This window comes from Zophobas morio, unplaced genomic scaffold (assembly GCF_036711695.1).
Source record: "Zophobas morio isolate AGI-343-1 ecotype UQ-CSIRO unplaced genomic scaffold, CSIRO_AGI_Zmor_V1 ptg000016l, whole genome shotgun sequence".
Lineage (NCBI taxonomy): Eukaryota > Metazoa > Arthropoda > Insecta > Coleoptera > Tenebrionidae > Zophobas > Zophobas morio.
The window spans coordinates 2482611-2501356 of NW_026972121.1; the positions used below are offsets into that span (position 1 = coordinate 2482611).

Genomic DNA, 18746 nt, shown 5'->3' on the forward strand with positions numbered 1-18746 from the left:
TTGTTGGAACTATTTAATTCTAGCTCGTGTTCATTTAATTTTGATTCAAACTACATTTAAAAGGCGATAATATGCATTATATGTTAGTAATTTGAAAACAAAATGAAAACAAAATTAACATTATTTAAATTAGTGTTTTTTTTTTAAAACATCACTCTCCTTTTCTCTCGTTCTTTCTGCTTCTCACTTTCGCTCTCTCTCCTCTCTTTCGCCCTCTCTCATCTCTTTCGCTCTGTCTCCATATCTCTTTCGAGTTTTCCCTATTTCGTTGTCTTTTTCGCTCAGTTCCCCCCTTTTTCACAATCTTTTCACCCTTTCTACCTTTGTCTTTCCATCCTTGAGCTTGTTTTCCCTCTTCTACACTGTCTCTCTTTTTGATCGTATTAATTTTTCATTTAAACTACACTTAATAGTCAATAATATGCATTATACTTATGCAAGTATAATTAAAAAAAAAAGAGTTCAATTAGTTATTTTTCGAAAAAAAAAATCACTTGATTTATGTCGGATCAATTCTATATATTCTTGCTTCCTCTCGTTTTCTCCTTTTCGCTCTTTTTTCCCCCTCTTTGTTTCTCTCCATGTTCCTCTCTCACATTCGTTCTTTCTCCCGCTCGCCCTCACTCTCTCTCAAACTTTTTCGGCCTCTCATTCGCTCTCTCTTTCTCTCATTCATGCTTTTTCAGCTCCATCCCCTCTGTTCTCTCCCATTTTCCTTTTTTTCTATTTTTCTCTTTCTCTATTGTTCTCTCTCTTTTTTCATTGAAAACAAGAATGATTTAAATTTAAAAAAAATCACTTTTTTTCTCTATTTTTTCTCACACACTATCTTTCTCTCCCTGTCCCTCTCTCACACTCTTGCTTTCTCTCTTACACACTCTTTCTTTCTCTCGCTCTCTCTCAATCTTTCTCTCCATATTTCGCTCCCCGCCTTTTTTACTCTAGCCCTTACTCTCTTCCCCACTTTCTCGCACTCTCCTTTGCTCCCTCTTTCTCTCTCCCTCACTTTTTCTGTTATACCCCTCTCTTTTTCATCCTCGCACTCTCTGTTTTTCTCTCCCCTTTTCCATATTTTCTCTCTCTTTTTCTCTATTGTTCTCTCTCTTTCTCTTTCTGTGTCTTGCGCTTGCATCCTGGGGATATTTCTTAAATTTAGGAATTTATTACAATTGTAAAAACAAGAATGATTTAAATTAAAAAAAAATCACTTGATTTAAATCGAACCAATTCTATTTTCATTCCTCTCTCTTTCTCCTTTGCGCTCTTTGTTTCTCACACACTTTCTTACTCTCCGTGTCCCCCTCTCACACTCTTGTTTTCTCTGTCACACACTCTTTCTTTCTCGCGCTACCTATCATTCTTTCTCTTCATATTTCGCTCTCCACTTTTTTTATGCTAGCCTGCTCTCTCTCACGCTTTTTCTCCTCTACCCCTCTCTTTTTCACCCTCTCACTCTCTGTCTTCCTCTCCCCGTTTCCTTCTTTTCTCTCTTTTCTCTATTTACTTCTCTTTCTCTCTTTCTTGCGTTTGCATACTGGAGATGTTTCTTAAATCTCGAAATTTATTACAATAATTGTCCACAAACAAATTCGCCAAAAACAAGAATGATTTAATTTATAAAAAATCACTTGATTTAAATCGGACCAATTCTATTTTCGTTTCCTCCTTCTTTCTCCTTTTTGCTCTTTTTTCTCACACACTTTCTTTCTCTCCGTATCCCTCTCTCACACTCTTGCTTTCCCTCTCACACACTCTTGCTTTCTATCTCACACACTCTTTCTTTCTTTCGCTCTCTCTCTCATTCTTCCTCTCCACATTTCGCTCTCTGCTTTTTGGGCCCGCCTTCATTCTCTCACTCAATTTTTCTCCCTCTCTTTCGCTCTCTCTTTCTCTCTCTCTTTCTCTCTCCCGTTTTTCTGCTCTACCATTCTTTTTCGACCTATACTCCTCTATTTTCCTCTCCCCTTTCCTTTACTTTCTCTCTCTTTCTTTCTTTCTTTCCCTTTTTCTACTGTTCTCACTCTTTCTCTTTGTCCCTCGTACGTTTGCAGCTTGGGTGCATTTGTTAAATCTAGAAATTTATTACAATTGTACACAATTTCCCTAAAAATTAGAATATCTAAATTAAAAAAAAAATCATATTACTTGATTTAAATCGCACCGACTCTGTTTTCGTTTCCTCTCTCGTTCTTCTTTTCGCCCCTTTTTCTCACGCACTTTCTTTTTCTCCCTATCCCTCTCTCACACTCTTGCTTTCTCTCTCATACACTTCTTCTTTCTCTCGCTCTGTCACACTCTTTTGTTCCGTATTTCACTCTCTGTTTTTTTACCTCACTCTCTCTCCTTGTGTTTTTCGCTCTCTTTATCTCTCTCTCTCATCTCATTTGCTGTTTCTCCTATGAATAATTTAAATTAAAAAAAAAAAATCAAATCACTTGATTTAAATCGGACCGACTCTATGTTCGTTTCCTCTCTCTTTCTCCTTTTCGCCTCTTTTTCCCATCTACTTTCTTTCTCTACCTATCCCTCTCTCACACACTTGCTTTCTCTCCCATACCCTCTTTCTTTCGCTCGTTCTCTCTTATTCTTTCTTTCCATATTTCGCTTTCCGTTTTTTTTACCTCAGTCTCTCTCCCAGTTTTCACCCTTTCTTTCGCTCTCTCTCCTTGTGTCTTTCACTCTCTCTCCACTCTTTCGTTCTCTACACTCCGCTCTTTCGCTCTGTCTCCATATCTTTTTCGCTTTCTCCCTCTGTTGTTTGCTTTCTCTCCCTTCGGTCTTTCCATCTTTGACAATGTTCTCCTTCTTTCACGCTCTATCTCTCTCTTTGATCGTACTATTAAGAAAAAATCAAAAGAAAATTAGTTATTCATTTAATTTTGATTCAAACTGCAATTAAAAGGCCATAATATGCATTATATGCATATTAGTAAATTAAAAAGAAATTAAAAAAAAAACATAAAATAGCTTTTTAAAAAAAAAACACTTGATTTAAATCGGACCAATTCTGTTTTCGCTTCTTCTGTCTTTCTCATTTCGGTCTATTTTGTCTCTCTTTTTCTTTCTCTCCATGTACCTTTCTCACACTCTTACCTTCTCTCTCACACAGTCTGTCTTTCTGTCGCTCTCTCTCATTCTGTCTCTTAATATTTCACTCTCCGTTCACTCTGTGTTTTTCTCTCCCTTTTTCCTTCTTTTCTCTCTCTTTTTCGTTTTATTTTTCTCTCTTTTTCTCGTCCTTATTTTCTGGCATTTTCTCTTTCTCTCTCTTTTTCTCTATTGTTCCCTTTGTTTCTCTTTCTCTCTCTTGCGCTTGCATCATAGTGAGTTTTATTAAATCTAGAAATTTATTACAATTGTGCACAAACAATTTCGCTAACAATAAGAATGATTTAAATTAAAAAAAAAACTTCATTTGATTTATATCGAAAAAATTCTATTTCCGCTTCCTCTCTCTTTCTCTTTTTCGCTCTCTTTTCTCACACACTCTTTCTTTCTCGCGCTTTTTCTCATTCTTTCTCTCCATACTTCGATCTCCAGTTTTTAACGCTAGCCCTCACTCTCTCTGCCACTTTTTCGCCCTCTCTTTCGCTCTATCTTTCGCTGTCTCTTTCTCTCTTTATCTCTCCCGCTTTCTCTGCTCTACCACTCGTTTCCGCCCACTCCTCCTTTGTTTTCCTCTCCCAGTTTCCTTCTTTTTTGTTTCTTTTTTCTTTATTTTTCTCTGTCCTTCTTCCGATCATTTTCTCTCTCTTTCTCTCTCTTTATCTATTTCTCTCTATTTTTAATTGTTGTCATTCAAACCTAGAAATTTATTGCAATTTTAATTAAAAAAAAAATCACTTGATTTAAATCAGACCAATTCTATTTTTGCTTCCTCTCCCTCTCTCGTATTCGCCCTTTTTTCTCACACACTTTCTTTCTCTCCCCGTCCCTCTTTCCAGTTTTTGGTTTTTCTCTCACACTCTTGCTTTCTCTCTCACACTCTTTCTTTCTCTCGCTCTCTCTCATTCTGTCTCCCATATTTCACTCTCCGCTTTTTTCACTCCGCTTTTTTGCCCCCTCTCTCTCTGTTTTTCTCTCCCTTTTTCCATCTTTTCCCTCTCTTTCTCACTTTATTTTTCTCTCTTTTTCTCCTTCTTATTTTCTGGCATTTTCTCTTTCTTTTTCTCTCTTTTTTTCTATTGTTCCCTTTGTTTCTCTTTCTCTCTCTTGCGCTTGCATCATGGTGAGTTTTATTAAATTTAGAAATTTATTACAATTGTGCACAAACAATTAGGCTAAAAATAAGAATGATTTAAATAAAAAAAACATAATTTGATTTATATCCAACAAATTCTATTTCCGCTTCCTCTTTCTTTCTCTTTTTCGCTCTTCTTTCTCACACACTCTTTCTTTCTCGCGCTTTTTCTCATTCTTTCTCTCCATACTTCGGTCTCCAGTTTCTAACGCTAGCTCTCACTCTCTCTGCCACTTTTTCGCCCCCTCTTTCGCTCTATCTTTCGCTGTCACTTTCTCTCTTTATCTCTCCCGCTTTCTCTGCTCTACCACTCTTTTCCGCTCTCTCCTCCTTTGTTTTCCTCTCCCCTTTTCCTTCTTTTTTGTTTCTTTTTGTCTTTATTTTTTCTGTCCTTCTCCCCCTCATTTTCTCTCTCTTCCTCTGTCTTTATCTATTTCTCTCTCTTTTTAATTGTTGTCATTCAAACCTAGAAATTTATTACAATTTTAATTAAAAAAAAAATCACTTGATTTAAATCAGACCAATTCTATTTTTACTTCCTCTCCCTCTCTCGTTTTCGTCCTTTTTTCTAACACACTTTCTTTCTCTCCCCGTCCCTCTTTCCAATGTTTGCTTTTTCTCTCACACTCTTGCTTTCTCTCTCAGATACTCTTTCTTTCTCTCGCTCTCTCTCATTCTGTCTCCCATATTTCACTCTCCGCTTTTTTCACTCCGCTTTTTTGCCCCCTCTCTGTGTGTTTTTCTCTCCCTTTTTCCTTCTTTTCTCTCTCTTTTTCACTTTATTTTTCTCTCTTTTTCTCCTCCTTATTTTGTGGCATTTTCTCTTTCTTTCTCTCTCTTTTTCTCTATTGTTCCCTTTGTTTCTCTTTCTCTCTCTTGCGCTTGCCTCATGGTGAGTTTTATTAAATTTAGAAATTTATTACAATTGTGCACAAACAATTGCGCTAAAAATAAGAATGATTTAAATTAAAAAAAAACATGATTTCTTTGTTTCTCTTTTTCGCTCTTTTTTCTCACACACTTTCATTCTCCCTCTGTACTTCTGTCACACTTTTGCTTGCTCTCTCACACAGTCTTTTTTTCTCGGGCTTTTTCTCATTCTTTCTCTCCATATTTCGGTCTCCACTTTTTGACGCTAGCCCTCACTCTCTCTGCCACATTTTCGCTCCCTCTTTCGCTCTCTCTTTCGCTCTCTCTTTCGCTCTCTCTTTCGCTCTCTCTTTCGCTCTCTCTTTCGCTGTCTCTTTCTCTCTTACTCTCTCTCTCGCTTTTTCCGCTCTACCACTCTTTTCCACCCTCTCCTCCTTTGTTTTCCTCTCCCCTTTTCCTTCTTTTTTTGTTTCTTTTTCTCTTTTTATATTGTTGTCATTCTTTCTCTTTCTCCTTCTTGCGCTTGCTTGCTATTTCTTAAACCTAGAAATTTATTACAATTTTAATTAAAAAAAAAATCACTTGATTTAAATCAGAGCAATTTTATTTTTGCTTCCTCTGCCTCTCTCGTTTTCGCCTTTTTTTTCTCACACAATTTTCTTTCTCTCCCCGTCCCTGTTTCCAACTTTTGCTTTTTCTCTCACACTCTTGCTTTCTCTCTCACACACTCTTTCTTTCTCTCGGTCTCTCTCTCATTCTGTCTCTCCATATTTCTCTTTGCTCTCTCTTTTCTCTCTATATTTTGTCTCTTTTCTGTCTTTCTCTTTCCTTTTCCTCCTTCTTCTCCCTTTTTTTCTTTCTCGCTCTTACGCTCGCATTCTGGGGAAGTTTCTTAAAATCTACAAATTCACAAGTATGAAATCATAATATTTTGCTTATTTTAGCAAAATTTTCAGACGATGTCTTCAATTTTTGGGAGGGGGTAAACACATAAATTTTGGTTAACGATTTATCATGCTTGAAAATTAAATTACAAAATGTTATTATATAATTTTGATTTTTTTTTTCCAAAAATCTGGACGTTACGGATAAAAACTCACACGGATTCATAAACTACAATTGTAGGAAAATGCTATTTTATAAAACCTGACTTGATTTGACCTGACCTGACCGTCTGCAGAGTAAATAGAAAGACAAGCGAATGCTTTTGGACAAAAACAGGTATGAGGCAAGGGTGCCCACTGAGCCCAGGCCTATTTGCTGTTTACCTAAGCGATCTTGATTCAAAAATAAAAAAAGCGCGTAGAAACAAAATATGAACCTTGGAATACCCCAAAAACTTGATGTTTCAGTTTTTTATTAACCATCGGTTGCATTTTCGTTAAAATATCGAACCGTCACTTTTAAAAGCCCCATTTCAATTCCTGTCGTTGTATTTTAGTCGAGAACACCCTTAAAAAATTAATGATACTCGCTCTTAACTTAATGACTCAATTAGCAAACTTTGTTTTAAAGTATGACAATGTAATTGACACTCGACGAACACTTTCTTGTCTTCTTAAGGATCCGTTATTTTATTTCCCCGTAGCTGGAAGCTCTTTCCGAAGGACACAACAAGGGTAATAAGCATGGGAAATGCGATACCCAGCTTCGGCGAGAGTTTTCAGCCGCCTGGAAGCCAAGTTAATTTTCTAGAGGAGTCTGATAATGGATCCGACTTCATCCTCAGTACAAGAATTTCATATCCATCCAATCAACTAAGTAAGTGTGCAACGTATTATCAGCAATGCAACCCCGAATAATAAAAATATTAATAGTAATAAAAATTCCACCAATTCCACGTCGCCCCGGCAAGAAAATCGTGCCAACAACAATCGAATTTTTGCCCTCTGTAAGGAAGTAATTATTGCAGTAATCGATGTTCTTTTCATCGAGAAGCGTCATGTTACTGCGTGTTTTCGCTACACGCAAGTCTCGTATCCGCCTGGAACCGAGCAAAGATTAACCCGATATAAAGTGAGGATCGCCTGCAGGTTTTACGCGTCTATAATTCATTCAGAAGAAGAAAAGAAAATTACAAGAGCGTTATCAGCACGACCGGCTGCTCTATAGGGTTCGAGGGATGCGTAAAAAGCTTTGAAATTTTTAAGGTGATGGCGTTTCCGGTGGTTAGAAGGGCACATGTACGCATCGAGGAAATTATGTAATAAATTTCAAGTGTTTGCGTTATGGAAAGGTGAGCTTCGGCAGAAAATGGCTTTCGGAGGATTTTTCTTTGGGAGGAGAACGAGGCTGATTTAGTTTTCTTTTCGCCGTGGATTACTTTGACGGGGTAAAAAGCGGGTTGGGAATCAATCAGGCGTGAAGGGAGAAGGAGGAGGGCTCAAGGGCACGGGGTGTGTGTGTCGGGTGCTATTTTGGGGGCTTGAAGACGTTTAGTGGAGTCTGGAGTCCGGTCTGCTTTGACTTGGCGGTGGACAAAGTCGGTGAGAAATGCGGTTTATATGGGGGAAGTCGGGGGGGTTTTCTCGATTATCCAAAAAACTACCGATTTCTGAAGAAGTTGATCCATGAATCTTACATATTCTATTCGTGTTAAAAATCAAACCCATCGGGCGACTGGCTACTTTTACGTTTTTTCGAGGTTTCATGACCCCTAGAGTACGAAAAATAAGTCTCTGGTTTCCGTCTATCTGTCGTCTGTACAATTTTTATAGACGCATAATCTCCGAAAGTCCTGGATTGTTGTTCATGATTCCGCTTTGAGTTTTTACCCAAGATATCCAGATTTTTGCAAACGTTTTATGCTTATCGCATTCATCAAAATTTATTCGTTCATGTTAGAAATGTTACTAAATTTTTATATTTTCCGATATTTTAGTTTTACGATTTTTCAATTTTGGGATTCTTCAGTTTTTCGATTTTTAAATTTTTTGATTTTTCCATTTTTCAACTTCTCCATTTTTCGATTGTATTTCTTAATGTAGTTTTTGTAATTTTTGACGTTTTCCAATTGTTCGATTTTTCGATTTTTAAATTTTCCGATTTTTCAATATTTAAATTTTTAGGGTTTCTAAATTTCCGTCTTTTCGATTCATCGATTTTTCGGTTTTTTTTTCGAACTTGCGACCTCTTGACTTTTCGACTTTTATATTTTTCGATACCTTGATTTTCTCATTTGTCAATTTTTCGATTTCCGATTTATTTATTTTCGATTTCTCTATTTTCCAATAGGTCAATTTTACGATCTTTCCATTTTTCGATTCTTCAACTTTTCGATTCGTCAATATTTCAATTTCTAGCGTTTCTAAATTTTCGACTTTTCGACTTCTAGATTTGTTAACATATATTTTTCGATATTTCGGTTTCTCAACTTCTCGATCTTTGGATTTTTAAATTTCAGTTCTTCAATTTTTCGATTTTTATGATTTTCTATTTTTCAATTTTTCGAGATTTTCCGAGTTTTCGATTTCTCATTTTTCAATTTCTCAGTTTTTCGATATTTAAGTTTTGCGATTTTTCTTCAATGTTTCCATTTATCGATTGATCAATTTTTTGGTATTTGTGTTTTAGTATTTTTTAATGTTTTGATTCCTTAATTTCTCGATATATATTTTTTTCTCTTAAACTGTAGATATTTCGATTTCTCAATTTCTCGTTTTTTAAAATTTTCCATTTTTCAGTTTTATCAATTTTTCGACTTTCGATAATGTATCATTTTTTCTATATGTATTTATATTTTTGGATTTTTTTGATTTTTCGAAATTTCGATTTTCGAATCTTTCAAATTTTCGATTTCGTCTTTAAGATGTTTCGATTTTTCGATATTTTAATTTTCTTATTTTTCGATTTTTAGTTTGTCAGCTCTTCAATTTTTCGTTTTTTTTTAGGTTTTAAATTTGTCAATTTTTCAGTTTTGGGATTTTTCTGTTTTTTGGTTCTTCAGTTCAATTTTTCAGTTTTTCCATTTATCGATCGATCAATTTTTTTGCTTTTGTTTCGATGTTTTGATTCCTTAATTTATTGGTATTTAATTTTTTTTTCTAAACTTTAGATTTATCGATTTCTCGTTTTTGATCTTTCAGTTTCCATTTTTCAATTTTTCGTTTTTTAAATTTTACGTTATTGAATTTTTCAGTTTTTGGGTTTTTAAATTTTTCGATTTTTCAGTTTTATCAATTTTTCGATTTCCCGATTTAACGAGATTTCAATTTTTGTATTTTTTTATTTAAATTTTTTGATTTTTCAATTTTTCAATTTTCCCACTTGTCAACTTTTCTATTTCACGATCTCTTGATGCTTCGATTTCCCGATGTTTATATTTTTTCCAATTGCTAAATATTTCGATTCTTCGGTTCTTAGTTTTCCGATATTTTGATTTTCCCATTTCTCGATTTTTCGATGTTTTGTTTTCACAACTTCTCGATCTTTTAATGTTTAGTTTTACAATTCTTCAATATTTAGATTTTTCTGGTTTTCAATTTTACGAGATTTTTTGACTTTTGAATTCTCGATTTGTCAATTTTCCGATTTATCGATATGTTTATTTTTTGATTTTTACATTTTCCTCAGTTTTCCGAATTTTCAATTTTTCCATTTTTAAAATTTCGGTTTTTCAATAGGTATTTCACATTTTTGGCGTTTCTAAATTTTGACTTTTCGATTTATCGATCTTACAATTTTTTGATTTTTCGGATTATCGACCTCTTGACTTTTCGACTTTTTGATTTTTCTATATGTTGATGTTCCAATTTCACAATTTTTCGATGTTTCGGTTTCTCAACTACTCGTTCTTTCCATTTTTAATTTTTCAATTGTTCAATTTTCGGATTTTTCTAGTTTTCAAGTTTTCACATTTTTCGAAATTTTCCGATTTTTCGATTTTGACTTTTGGATTTTTGGATTTTCTCATTTCTCGTTTTTTGGTTTTTCACTTCTTCAATTTTTCGATTTATCAGGTTTTTGAATTTTTTGAGATTTTTTGACTTCTCAATTTCTCGATTTGTCAATTTTTCGGTTCTTCAATTCCTCTTCAGTTTTTCGATTTTTTAGATTTTTGATTTATCAATTGATCAATTTTTCAATTTTTGTATTCTTCAATTTGATATTTTAATTTTTTGTTTTCTTAAACTTTAGATTTTTTAATTTCTCGATTTTTCGTTTTTTCATCTTTCAGTAGTTTCATTTTGCAATTTTTCGATTTTTAAATTTTGTATTATTTGTATTTTTAAATTTTTCGATTTTTCAGTTTTACCTATTTTTTTTATTTCTCGATTTAACAAGAGTTCCATGTTTTAATTTTTTGATTTTTTTAACTTAAATTTATCAGTTCTTCAAATTTAAATTTTTCGATTCTTCGAATTGCGATTCTTTTGATTTCGCTAATTTTAGATTTCCCGATTTGGCAATTTTTCGACTAAATTTCTATTTCTCGAACTTTCGATGCTTTTTTTTCCAGTTTTTATGTCAATTTTTCAATTTCTCGATTTCCCAATTTTCCTACATTTCAGTTTTGGGGCCTTACAATTTCCCGATTTTTTAAATTTTCGAAATCTCGAGTTCTCGTTTTTTTAATTTTTCACTTCCTCGATTTTCCAATTTTTTTAAATTTTTTAATATTCTAATTTTTCCATCTCTCGTCTTCTTGGTTTTCATTTTAGGAATTTTTAAATTTTTCGATTCAATGTTTTTATTCTTCGATTTTTCTATTTTCCCATTTTTCGATATTTTGATTTTCCCATTTTTCGCTTTTTCGATCTTTCGCTTTCACAACTTCTCGATCTTTTGATTTTTGGTTTTACATTTTTTCAATTTTTCGATTTTTCTGGTTTTCAATTTTATGAGATTTTTTGACTTTTGAATTCTTGATTTTTCTATTTTCCGATAATTCAATCTTCCGGTATTTCAAATCTTTGGCGTTTCTAAATTTTGACTTTTCGATTCATCGATCTTACAATTTTTTTATTTTTCGACTTATCGACCTCTAGACTTCTGGACTTTTTGATTTTCCTACATTTTGATGTTCCCATTTCACAATTTTTTGATGTTTCGGTTTCTCAACGACTCGATCTTTCCATTTTTAATTTTTCAATTGTTCAATTTTCGGATTTTTCTGGTTTTCAATTTTTCACTTTTTTCGAAATTTTTCGACTTTTCGATTTTTCGATTTACTGATTTCTCGTTTTTTAGTTTTTCAGTTCTTCAGTTTTTCGATTTATCAGGTTTTCGATTTTTCAATTTTTCGAGCTTTTTTGACTTTTCAATTTCTCGATTTGTCAATTATTCAGTTTTTCGATTTTTCAATTTTCTGATTTTTCAATGTTTAAGTTTTTGGCGTTTCTAAACTTTCGACTTTTCAAATCATCAATTTTTCGGTTTTTTGATTTTTTGACTTCTCGACCTCTAGACTTTTCGACTTTTTGATTTTTCTATATTTTGATTTTCCCATTTCCCGATTTTCCGATGTTTCAGTTTCTCAACTTCTCGATTTTTCGAATTTTAATTTTTCAATTCTTCGATTTTTCGATTTTTCTCGTTTTCAATGTTTCAATTTTTCGAGAATTTTGATTTCCTTATTTCTCAATTTTTAATTTATCAGCTCTTCAATTTTTTGATTTTTTTGGTTTTCAATTTTTCAATGACTCAGTTATTCGATTTTTCAGTTTTTCCATTTACTGATTGATCAATTTTTTTGTATTCGTTTCGATGTTTTGATTCCTTAATTTATTGATTTTTTTTCTCTTAAATTTTAGATTTATCGTAATTTTACGTTATTGAATTTTTCAGTTTTTGGGTTTTTAAATTTTTCGATTTTTCAGTTTTATCAATTTTTCGATTTTTCAGTTTTATCAATTTTTCTATTTCCCGATTTATCGAGATTTCAATTTTTCGATTTTTGAATTTTTGGATTTTTTTTATTTAAATTTTTCGATTTTTTAATTTTTCAGTTTTCCCACTTGTCAACTTTTCTATTTCTCGATCTCTTGATGCTTCGATTTTCCGATGTTTATATTTTTTTCCATTTACTGGATATTTCGATTTTTCGGTTCTTAGTTTTTCGTTTTTCGGATTTTCTAGTTTTTATGTCTCTATTTTTTAATTTTTCGATTTGCCAATTTTTCTACATTTCAGTTTTTCTATGTTTTGATTTTTCAATTTTTCGATCCAATTTTCCAATTTTTTAAATTTTCGAAATCTCGATTTCCCGTTTTTTTTTTAATTTTTCAATTTTTCGATATTTTAATTGTAGGTTTTTCAGTTTATTGATTCCTCGATCTCTAGATGTTTCGTTTTCTCAATATTTGGACCTTACGACATTTCGATTTTATAAATTTTCAGTTTTCAAAACTTCGAATTTTTGGTTTTTCGACTTTAATTTTTTTTCGAGTTCGGTTATTCGATTTTCGATTTTTTGATTTTTGGGTTTCGATTTTTCTCTACTTCGATTCTTGGATTTTACGAAATTTCGATTTTTTGTGTTCCATTCTTCATTTTTTCGATATTTTAATTTTTCCATTTCTCAACTTTTCGGTTTTTCGGTGTTTAGAATTTTTCGATTTCTCAGCTAAACATTTTTTTATTTCCGAATTTTTCAATTTTTCTATAGTTTAATTTAAAATTTTTGGGTTTGTCGATTTCTGGATTTTTTGACATTTCGATTTCTCTGTTTCTCGATTTTTCGGCTTTTAGATTTCTCCAATTTTAAGTTTTAAAATTTCGAATTTTCGATTTTTAGGTTTGTCCATATCTCGATTCTTGGATTTTTCGATTATTGAATTTTTGATTTTTCAGTTTTTTTGAATTTTGAATATATTTGGATTTGCATTTCTTCGAATATTTGATGCAACAAATTTTCAATTTTTTTTTGTTGAATTTTCGATTTTCAATTTTTGCATTCTTCAGTTTTTCAATTTCTCTATTTTACTTTCAGATTTTTTGATTTCTCGAGTTTTTAATCCTTCTACTTGCCGATTTTTCGATTTTTGATTTTTCGAATTTTCAATTTTTCAGATTTTTACATTCTTCAGTCTTTAAACTTTTTCAGTTTGTTTAGTTTTCGATTTCTAAAATTTTCAATTCCATTCTTCGGTTTTTCGATTTTTCCATTTCTCGTCTTCTCTGTTTCCAATGTTTAAAATTTTTCGATTTCACAGCTTTTTACACCTAAATTGTGGGAATTTTTCCATTTCTGGATTTTTCAATTTTTCGAATTTTTGACTTTTAGCTTTCGATATATCATTTTCTCTATACTTGGATTCTTGGATTTTCCGATATTTCGAAATTTCGATTGTCGAATTTTCGATTTTTGTTGATTTCTCGAATTTTAATGCTTTCTACTTTTTGATTTTTCGAATTTTCAATTTTTCAATTCCATTCTTCAGTTTTTAGACTTTTCAATTCGTTACTTTTCGCTTTCTCAAAATTTCAATTCCATCTTTCAGTTTTTCGATTTGTCAATTTTTTTTACTTTTCGATTTTTTGATTCCTCGTGTTCTCGATTTTCCAATTTTCGATATTTTGGCTTCCCGGAAAATGTTTCTATTTTTCGAAATTGTTACTTACGTACTGGTTATTACTTCATAGAGGTAAAAATCGAAAATCGCAGAATCAAATTTTTTCATTTTTCAAAGAAGCCGGATTTATTGGGCGTTACTTCAAGGGCGAGGAAAATTCTATCGAAATAACCTCCTTGAATACCTCTAAATTTTCATTTTCTGCTATTTTTTACCGCATCATACTTAAAATCTACTTCAAATTTTGCCTTAATTTTTTTACGGTAATAATATTAATAATAATAATAATAATAATAACTCTGATTGTGTTCGTGAATTACATTTCATTGTTTCATTTTACCACGAAATTTAAAGATATTCTTCTTCAGAAAATCGTAGATTTTCGATAACCGACAACCCCGCCGCGATTCCCCCACATAAAACACACCGCTTCCTTGATTAATCGTCACCATCTTCCTAATACTTAAACCACCATCTCCATTCGCACGCCACTTCTTCTTCCCCGCGCCATTTAAATCGGATCCCCCATTCCGTCCGATTTTTCTCCGCCTTGTTACATCGACGCAAACTAATTAATTTGCGATAAAATCCTCAGATTCGGCCGGAGTTCGGCCGTAATGAACACGCAGGATTACGCCGGAACCATCCATAATCGCATCAATGTTAGCACACCAACTGACAAGTGAAAAACGGAATAAGTAGATTACCAACCTCGTTCGAATACTGCACGGTTTGAAGCGGCAGCCAATGGTAGCCCATGGCACGGTCCCAAATCATCCCTTTGCTCCACACCTCGATTAACAGTCCAGTATTCAAATCGTTTGTTTCGCTGAAAATAGAAACGTTATTAAATAAGGCATGAGAGCGCAATTATTCAACTGATACGAACATCGACGAGCTCGAAAGCGTCGCAGCAATTTAAAATAATTGCTCTTTTTTTTTGTTTTGTTTTAGAGAATACCTGCAAAGGACGCGACTGCATTTTCCGAGAGGGAGAAGAGGAAAAAGGGGAAAGCGTCTTTGATCGGGTGCATTGAGGTGATATTAATTTGGTTTTTCGTTTTGATAAAGCTCTGCGAAAGCTCGGGAGATAATTAATTATTAATAAAGAGCGGATTCTAGGGCAAATGCCGTTTCGTTTCGCTCGATTTTGCGTATTTTTCAATCTTACTGCATATTTACCGCATATTTACCCATTTACAGACCCCGACTCAAGTTGTCTCTTGCTTTTCTAGAAAGAGCTTTCCTGACTCGTAACCACTAGACCATGATAAGAATGCCTTACGCTAATGGTTTTGATTTTGGTCTGGTGGCAGCAACATCGGAGCACTCGTAGCCCCGTTTCGGCCTAAAAATATTATGTTCGCGAATTTTTAATTTACTATTAATAAATATTAGTGAAAATATGAATAAGTAGGATTTGAGTTTTACTTTATCCAAGTTTTCGTTCTTTTCTTTCTGATTTTTCAATTTTACAGTTTCTTGACTTCTAAATTTTTCAATTTTTCGAGTTGTAGTTTTTTAATTTTGCAATTTTTCGATATTACAGTTTCTCATTTTTCGATTTTTCACATTCTCAGTTTTTAATTTTTGTCCTTTTCAATTTTTCGTTTCCACAATTTTTCATGTTCCCGATTTTTATTTTTCAATGTGGCGAATTTTTATTTTTATTTTCTCGATTTATATCACAATTGTCCGTTTTTTCATTTCCTTTATTTTCTGTTTTTTTTTTCTATTTTACAATTTTTCATTTGTTCAATTTTTCAAATTTTCAGGCTTTGAATTTTCAGTTCGTCCATTTTTCAATTTTTAAATTTTTTACTTTGCAGTTTTTGGATTTCCAGTCTTCCGATTTTCCAATTTCTTTAATTTTCAATATTTTTATTTCATAATACATATTTCGATTTTTTTTATTTTTCACTTTTTCGATTCTTAAGATTTGTCAAGTCTTCATTTTGTAATTTTTCGTTTTTTGTTTTTGATTTTTCAATTTTACAATTTCTCGACTTCCAAAATTTTCAATTTTTCGTTCCTTCAATTTTTCGGTTTGCATCAGTTTTTCAGTTTGGCAAGTTTTCAATATTACAGTTTTCCATTTTTTAATTTTTCAGTTTCTCAATTTTTAATTTTTCTCTTTTCCAATTTTTTGTTTCCGATTTTTATTTTTCATTTTTCCGATTTTTTTATTTTCACTTTTTCGATTTTATATCACAATTTTTCGTTTTTTCATTTCCTTTATTTTTTGTTGTTTCTTTCGATTTTACAATTTTTCGTTTATTCAATTTTCCAAAATTTTCTGGATTTTTTCAATTTTTCTTCAACTTTTCAAGTTTAATTTTCACTTTTTACATTTTTCAAGTTTTTATTATACGCTTTTTCGTTTTTTATTTTCGATTTTTCAATTTTACAATTTGTCAATTTTTAATTTTTTCCTTTTTCAATTTTTCTTCCCCTACATTTTTCAACTCCCCGATTTTTATTTTGCATTTTCCCAATTTTTTATTTTTCATTTTCTCGATTTTATATCACAATTTTTTGTTTTTTCATTTCCTTAATTTTTGTTTTTCCTTCGATTTACAATTTTTGACTTATTCAATTTTTCAAATTTTCAGGCTTTGATTTCAATTCCATGATTTTCCACGTTTAAAATTTTTCAACTTGCAGCTTTTGAATTTCCAGTCTAATTCTTCAATTTATTTCATTTTCAATATTTTGATTTTACAATACATATTTCTTTTTTTCTATTTTTCACTTTTTCAAATTTTCGTTTCTTCAAATTTTCATCTTTGATTTTCACTTTTGACATTTTTCAAGTTTTCATTATATGCTTTTTGGTTTTTTTTATTTTTGATTTTTCAATTTTACAGTTTCTTGACTTCTAAATTTTTCAATTTTTCGAGTTGCAGTTTTTTAATTTTGCAATTTTTCGATATTACAGTTTCTCATTTTTCGATTTTTCACATGCTCAGTTTTTAATTTTTGTCATTTTCAATTTTTCGTTTCCTCAATTTTTCAAGTTCTCGATTTTTATTTTTCATTTTCCCGATTTTTTTAATTTTCATTTTCTCGGTTTTATGTCAGAAATTTTCATTTTTTCGATTGCTTTATTTCTTGTTGTTTCTTTCGATTTTTCAATTTTTTCGATTTTACGATTTTTCATTTGTTCAATTTTTCAAATTTTCAGGCTTTGAATTTTCGATTTTTAAATTTTTCACTTTGCAATTTTTGGATTTACAGTCTTCCGATTTTCCAATTTCTTTAATTTTCAATATTTCTCTTTCATAATACATATTTCTTTTTTTTGATTTTTCACTTTTTCGATTTTATATCACAATTTTTCGGTTTTACTTTTCCTTTATTTTTTATTGTTTCTTTCGATTTTACAATTTTTCGTTTATTCAATTTTTCTAATTTTCAGTTTTTTTTCAATTTTGATTTTCACTTTATACATTTTTCAAGTTTTTATTATACTTACACTTTTTCTTTCTTTTATTTTGGATTTCTCAATTTTACAGTTTGTCAACTTCCAAATTTTCCAATTTTTTAATATTACAATTTCTCATTTTTCCATTTTTCACATTCTCGATTTTTAATTTTTTCTTTTTTCAATTTTTCGTCCCCTAAATTTTTTAACTCCCCGATTTTTATTTTGCATTTTTCCGATTTTTTTATTTTTCCTTTTCTCGATTTTATATCACAATTTTTTGTTGTTTCATTTCCTTAATTTTTGTTGTTTCTTTCGATTTTCCAATTTTTCGTTTATTCAATTTTTCAAGTTTTCAGGCCAATAGTCGATTTTCCGTTTTTAAATTTTTCAGTCTGCAGTTTTTGGGTTTCCACCCTTTTCTACTTTTTGGATTTTCCATTATTCGTTAAACTTTAGATTTTTCAAATTTTCGACAGTTTTATACTTCGATTTCTCAATTTTTCGATGTTTTAATTTTTCTTTTTTAAAATTTTTCAATTTTTTTTATTTATCGATTTATCGAATTCAGATGTTTGGATGTTTTGATTGTTCAATTTCTCAATTTATGAGTTTCTCAAGTGTTTTCTATTTCTCGATGTTTCGATTTTTGGATTTCTCGATTTTTCGATTTTCCAGTTTTTCGATGTTTCGATTTATCAGTTATCGGATTTTTCAATTTTTTTAAATTCTGGAGCTTCGATTTGTCGATTTTTCAGTTTTTCGATTTTTATGTTTTAGATTTTCGAATTTTTCTTTTTTGATTCTTTGTTGTTTGGATTTCTCCATTTTTCAATTTTGCGATTTTTCACTTGTTCAATGTTTTAAATTTTAGACTTTTCGATTTCTGGATTTTTTGATTTTCCAGTTCTTCAATATTTCTATTGTCCAATTTTCCAAATTTTGACGTTGCTAAATTTTCAGTTATCCGATTTTTCAATTAATATATTTTTTTCGATTTTCCCGTTTCTCGAATTCGCAGTTTTGATTTTTCAGTTCTTCAATTCTTCGATTTTTGGATTTTTCTGTTGGCTAATTTTTTAATTTTTCAAATTTGGATATTTGTTTCAGTTTTGGGATTTTTCAATATTTCTATTTTTCGACTTTTCGATTTTTTATTTTTTGGATATTCAGTTTTTCGTTTTTTAAACTTTAGATTTTTCAGTTGTCGACTGTTTTATATACTTTTCGAGATTTCAGTTCTTGTGCAGTTTAATGTTTTTTTCTAAATTTTTTATTTTTCGATTTTTCAATTTTTTGGGAACTCGATTTATCGAGATTCGGATGTTTCGATGTTTTAATAATAATAATAATAATAATAATAGTTTATTTACGGAAATATACCATTACAAATCACAACAATAGTTACACTTTACATATTTAAAGCATTCTTCAGCTCCCTCTTAAAAACATTAATTGACACACCACAAAAGTTCAGATCATTATACTCCATCGCCAGTTTAGCCATGCGGCATAACGGAGATTTTTGAGCATATAGTGTGCGATGGAAAGGCACTTGGAGCAAATGAGAACCTCTTGTGGCGCGATTAGGTACATGTAAAGAAAACATATTAAGAATGTCGGAACAATTTACACGGTTATTTAACACATTAAAAACAAAGCACAAATCAAAGTAATGGCGACGACGTTTTGATTGTCT

General features: G+C 31.3%; 1 protein-coding gene across 1 annotated transcript in view; it reads right to left on the reverse strand.

Moving 5' to 3' along the window:
* Window positions 1-18746, reverse strand: part of LOC135129756 (protein unc-13 homolog A-like) — a 217625-nt gene that overhangs the window by 40952 nt on the left and 157927 nt on the right. Inside the window, exon 5 of the mRNA XM_064057004.1 lies at window positions 14335-14452. Within this exon, the coding sequence (XP_063913074.1) occupies window positions 14335-14452 (118 nt within the window). The remainder of the gene's footprint in view (window positions 1-14334; window positions 14453-18746) is intronic.